At 36.6% G+C, this 6470-nt stretch overlaps 1 protein-coding gene across 1 annotated transcript in view; it reads right to left on the minus strand.

Annotated features, from left to right (window-relative positions):
• The window catches only part of LOC107732629 (myelin transcription factor 1-like protein), a 69396-nt gene that overhangs the window by 9475 nt on the left and 53451 nt on the right, over window positions 1-6470 (minus strand). The window contains exons 11-12 of the mRNA XM_016544026.1: window positions 2241-2491; window positions 352-410 (exon numbers count right to left, since the gene is read on the minus strand). Of these exons, the coding sequence (XP_016399512.1) occupies window positions 352-410; window positions 2241-2491 (310 nt within the window). The remainder of the gene's footprint in view (window positions 1-351; window positions 411-2240; window positions 2492-6470) is intronic.

The raw sequence follows: 6470 nt of genomic DNA on the forward strand, positions 1-6470 counted from the left end.
GATTATGTCTGAAATCGATGTGTCACTAAAGCAACCGTGGCTCGTTCAGACCATTAGGCTCATATGATGACCCTGAGTCCAGCAGAGAGCTCTCAGAGGTGCTGTTGTCATTCACTGTTTGAAATCGCACCCTGTGCAAAAGAGCACGAAAACCCGGAGGAGATGACCAGGGGTTTGCCCCGAATGACTCTAAACTTGCATGCCCTCATTTCGGTGCACTACCATTACGTACTGGAAGGCAGTGCAGAGAAACTAAGAAATACCCAGTGAGAGAAAGCAAAATACAATATTAGCTGTACAAGTGGGTGAGGATGAGAGAGGATCTGGCAGGAAAAAGTTGTGGACCCTCACCTGTGCCAGGAGCTCCGGGCCTTTCCCGGTGAGGCTCTGGGGCATCTCTCTGCAGCGTGTGGGTCAGACGGCCACTATAACCTTGGATGGATGAATGGATGGTGGAATAGAAAGACAGACAGATAGAAAAATAGATAAATAGACAAAATGATAGAACAGATTGATGATAGAATGACAGACAGACAGACAGACAGACAGACAGATAGATAGATAGATAGATAGTCACAGACAGAAACATAGATACACACATACACACTTATTAGATGATCTGATGTTTCATGATGAATGCTGTGAGAAATTGAGTGTGAGAGAGAGAGAGTGGAGGAGAGGGGGAGAAATGGTTTAACAGTGTATCTAGGTTTCATGCAGAGGGCTACACATTGTTAACATGAAATCTAAAACCTGTATGGGAAGCATTTATACAGCATTTCTTTTTTATATAAATCCACATTCAAACCCTAGTTTGCATTCAGACACAACATCTGAGAAAACAAAGAAACCTAGTATTGACTAAGGAGCTGTTATTATCCTTCAATACTGGAAGGTGACAAATCAGCTGCTAAAATGCAGTTATAACCACTTATTCAAGATTTATACTACTCTCCCATTTGATCTTATTTTTCATCTAATTTTGCATTGAGACAAATAGCAAAACTGTCATTACAACTAAACTGGGTGTAACTAATTGATGTTGCCAACTGAGTCTAAATGAAGTGCAGTTAATTCCTAACATTAATTAAATGTTATTCTCATTAATTTTTTTTCCAAGCTTAATTTTCTTCATTTGTCAAAAACTGCATTTCTTTGATAAAGCATACAGGCAAGTAACATCACTTGCAAGAATGCTCTTTAATTTCCGAGATGTGGTATGTGTTCTGATTTCAATAACATTGTCTATATTATCACTGCAGGGCATGCTGTAATGCTCCTTATGGGCAATCAAGACTGTCCTGATGTAATAACCATGAGTTATAATGAAAATGAGTTATTTTAAGCACAGCTAATGAAACTGTACCAAAATATCCCGCCGAATTCTGTTGACAGGAAATCTCTACAATTTCTGGCTTGGGCATGAAATCAACTGCTACCATTTTGAACAAAATCGTTCCAGTTAATTTGATTCCTTCACAAATGTAAGTGCACTCATTTATCAAGACCAGGGCTGCAGTTGCGAGCTACAATGCTGCACATTACCAAACACAAAAACCTCCAAAAATGAAGCTTTAACCAAAGACGGAGAAACATAATGTTTGAGAAAACTGATAAACATCCAGACGATAGGTTTTTAAATCTGGCGTCATTCAAACATCTGTCTGCATCTCTCACTGTGGACCAGAAATGAAAAGGTTAACACCTACATAACTGCTTTTTTTTTTTTTTTTTTTTGCTAATTTTAATCTATAAGAGAATGTCTTGCAACGTCTTGCATTATATGCATACATACAAAGAGAAAAAGAGAATATCATATAGGATAAAATGTTATTATAGATGTATATATCTATACATTCTTCACACATATGTATTATGGTGGTCAAAAATATCTATTCAGTCATAATTAAATTAAAGGAGCTGCATGCAAATTGGAAATCCCTTCATTGGGTTTGTGTACCTAGGTTATTAATCATTTCAGAAGCCAATAAGTAGAGTAGGATTTCCAATAAAGGAGCACTGAACTCGATGGCTGCCTGTGAAAAATCCAAGCTAAAGCTTTTATTAAGAGAAGGCCTTCACTTCAAAATAGAAAAAAGAAAAGAAATTCTTTTTTAATGGAAAATACCGCAAGGACGTCTGGCAGTACAAAACTAATTCTAATCTTATTTCCATCTGATCCCCTCGAGAAAGACCAGTTTATCAATTCTGACTCCTTCTACCTCACCAGCTTCAATGACAGAGGAAAAGAATAACAAAGCCAAGCTTGCCATCATATCCTTTGGGTGAGGTGTCTTGCCCATGGTGCTTCGGGGTGAGGGACCTCTTGCCATAGGCATGAGGCTGGTTGTCATAACTGTTGCTGTAGTCGAAGCTGGCTTTGGAGTACTTCTCCAGCTCCTTGGCCAGGTTGGATCGTGGAGTACTGGTTGGGACGTTATTTTTGTACCCATACTGTGGGATCTCCAGCTGTTTTACGAAGCACATGGGTCTGGAAGAATTGACAAAGGGAGGAAATCAAGGTTGGGTATCAGAGTCCTGGACATATATCATACTCAAAGTCAAGATGAATCACAGTTCTCAATCCATTTTATATTTGTCATGTAGCACGTTTTTAATTATCTGTATTCATCTTAAAGAGTCAGTTCTCCCTAAAATCAAAAAGATTTATTTTAAGTATTTAAATTATGTTATTTTTTTTAATTACTCAAATATATACAAATACACTCATTATATTATAATAAAAATTAATATATACAAATTCTTATAATATATAATCACATCCAACATAAAAGTTTTTGTTTATATAAAAAATGTTTGTGTACTGTGTATATTTATTATGTATATATAAAGATACACACACATACAGTATATATTGAAAATATTTACATGTATTTAAATGTATATATTTATAGTCATTTAATTTATATTATATATAAATATATTTAATATATAAACAACATATTTTTCTTAAATATATACATGCACATGTGTGTATTTATATATAAATAATAAATATACACAGTACACACACATATATTATGTACACAAAAATGTTTATTTTGGATGCGATTAATCGTGATTAATCGTTGCCCAACACTAAATACAACATCTCTAAAAACCCCCAAAACAATTACTTACACTACTGTCCAAAAGTCTCCTATGCTCACCAAAGCTGGATTAATTTAATAAAAACACAGCAAAAACCAAAATATTGTGCAGATTATTACAATATAAGATAGAAAATGTATTTCTGTGATGGCAAAGCTAAATTTTCAGCAGTCTTCAGTGTCACATGATCCTTCAGAAATCATTCATATAATACAAATATGGAAAAGAAATACAAATAAATATACAGATTACAGTGCAAAGAACGAGTCTGTTTAAATTTAGCAACGTCCACCATCTTAATACCAGGTGTAAACAGGAAATTTGAGACTAGGATCTCTTTATGCTGCTGGGTAACGTTAGTCAAGCAACGAAACAACAGGTCAACAGAGACACGTGTTGCGGGGGTGTGGCATCTGTAATGACACAGCATGTATAAGAGACCATAAAGCTTTAATGAGATGTGCTGGTTATCTGCCATATTGGCATGTTCTCACATAAGGGCTGTAGGTCTCTGGAGGGAAGCCACCACTTCACCTAATGTCACATCACAGCAGGACACACACCTTCAGATCAGGTAACTTCAAATGAAATGGCCGGGGCTTCTCTGTTACGCTGAGCGCAAATGGAGATAAAACAGCTCATTTACAGGAGATAAGGGAAACCTAAGAGCGTACGCCAGCCATTATTCTCATTTCTTTTATGCAGTCTTCAAAAGAACACACAACCTTCAAAACACACACCTTGCAAAGGTGAAAAAAAAAAAACTCAGACAATGTAATGTAACTGAAAAAAGATAAAGCTGTCAGGAAACAAAAGGTTTCAGTATAAACAGTTTCTGTGTATTTGTAAAAGGCAGTAGAGTGAAAAGCTGAATATTCAGCGTCAATTTTCCCACATTCGCAGAGTTTATTCAGGCCACATCTGCAAGAATTTATTTTAACAGCTAAACAGAGGGCCAAGATTTCGGAGTTAAAATATGAAATAAAAACACCATATCAAACCAAAAACTATTTATAGAATTGTCAGCTGCTTGCAGGCCTTGCCTGAAATGTAATTACGGCATTAAAAAAGTTGCATTCTACAGAAAATGGGAGCATGTTTAGTTCGTGGAAAGCACATAAAATATAATGCCGAACACATTAATGGCAAGATCATTTATATGAGGCATTTCAGAGGCTGGAGTTGAACTATAAACTTGCACAAGGTCAGTAAATTGCGTGGTGGATTTGAACAGTTAAAGACTGTAATTATACGCCTGGCAAAGTTTTAAAACATAATGGACACAAATGCCATTTAAGGTTTGGCGTTTACACACATTGATCTGAGCCATTAATTAGTACTAATCCATAGTGATTCAGGGAACATGTAATGCATGTGAGTGTGTCTATTTATACACATTAGCCCAACGGCATTGTTGACGCTCACCACCAAGTCACATTCACAATGCCTGATGATGTGGAGTTAAAATACTTAGTGTGACAGCAGTTACACGACCGTTTAAAAGTCTCTCATGCTCACCAAGGATACAGTAAAATTGTGAAATATTATTACAACCTCAAAATAACTTAAAATATCTGTTTTCTATTTTAAAATGCAATTTATTCCTGTGATGCAAAGCTGAATTTTCAGCAGCCATTACTCTAGTCTTCAGTGTCACATGAAAAAATCATGAAATCTTTCTAATACGCTGATTTGTTGCTCAAGAAACATTTCCTATTATAATTAATGTTGAAAACAGTTGTGCAGCTTAAAGTGATTGTTCACCCAAAAATGGAAATTACCCCATGTTTTATGGATAAAAAAATATGGATATTTTTCTTACACAACCGCATCGATTCACTTCAGAAGGCCTTTATTAACCCCCCGGAGCCATGTGGAGCACTTTTTATGATGAATGGATGCGCTTTATTTTGCTTCAAAGTCTTGACCACCATTCACTGCCATTATAAAGCTTGGATGAGCCAGGACATTTTTTTAATGTAACTCCGATTGTATTCGTCTGAAAGAAGAAAGTCATATACACCTTGGATGGCTTGAGGGCAAGTAAATCATGGGGTAATTTTCATTTTTGGGTGAACTATCCCTTTAATATTTTTGTGGAAACCATGATACATTTTATTTTCAGGATTTTATGATGAATAGAAAGTGTGGATGCAATGATTTTACATTTAAATTTGAATAAAAAATTAAACATTAGCACCAAACATTCTAGCAACTACAATGCAACAACCTGGCAGCTACCTAGAATGCCCTAGAAATCACACAGCAACAATCTAGCAACAAGCAAGCAAGCAACACTCACATTTTATTTAAAACGTTAAAAAAACGTTATTTGCAGAAATAATAGAAATAGCAGAAACCTCCAACTAAAAACATACTAATATGTTTTTATTTAAATAAACATACTACAACAACATTCTAATATGCTATAAATTATGTAAAGAACTACATAAATATGATTTTATTGAAAATAAAAAATCTATGTGCCAGACTGTGATTTTAAGATCCAAACGAATCTAAACATCATTGTTATTTTACACCACTATGGGAATATTTCACAGAACAAGCAGGGAGGAGTATCACACCCTATTTATCTCATCTGTTTATGGTGTATTTTCACCAAAAATGCCCATTAGACACTTCACAGCTGCATACTTGGACTCATTATAGAAACAAAAGCACTGAGTGGAACTACTGCTTCCCTCAAAACTTCATTAGAGCTTGGCCGAGGATGTGTTCAACCTTTAGTTACACAATGTTTTCCCCTCTGGCAACAGGATTGGATGACACAGTGAGTCCAGAGCGTGCACTAAATATGGGATTAAATTACATCGCAGGACTGTGGCAAAACAAAGTGGCGTAATAAAGCCACAGATAAAGTTTGTAGCTTCCAAGGGCGATGGCTAATCTACATGAGCAATTTGTGAGACTGATACAAGCCACTGTGCCTGTGTATAATGTGTGCGAATATCTGTTCCTTTGGAACATAAAATGGTAACAGCACAGTGCTTGACAAACTTGGCATCTTCAGGCCTGCAGATAACCAAGGTAAATGCGGGACGCGGGCTGATTCGTTCTGACACGCCAACCAGAGCATCACTTCCACTTAAGCAAGATGTGCTTTGGACTGGGCCTGCAGATGAGCATCTCCAGGGAGCACGGAGAGCAGGAGAGACAGCTCTATCGGTGGAGATCACAACGTGGCAACACATGCACCCAGAATTAGCATCAAAGAGCTCGGCGGTCTGGGGAACATCCGTTGACACTTCTGCTCGCCCCATGCTAGCTCAGATACGCCTCTTAATCTTTAAAGCATTGTTCAAATGGGAGATTGCAAGAGGAAACTGTTTTAAATTATC

Source organism: Sinocyclocheilus rhinocerous, unplaced genomic scaffold (assembly GCF_001515625.1).
Source record: "Sinocyclocheilus rhinocerous isolate Xijiao unplaced genomic scaffold, SAMN03320098_v1.1 scaffold1542, whole genome shotgun sequence".
NCBI classification, from domain to species: Eukaryota; Metazoa; Chordata; class Actinopteri; order Cypriniformes; family Cyprinidae; genus Sinocyclocheilus; species Sinocyclocheilus rhinocerous.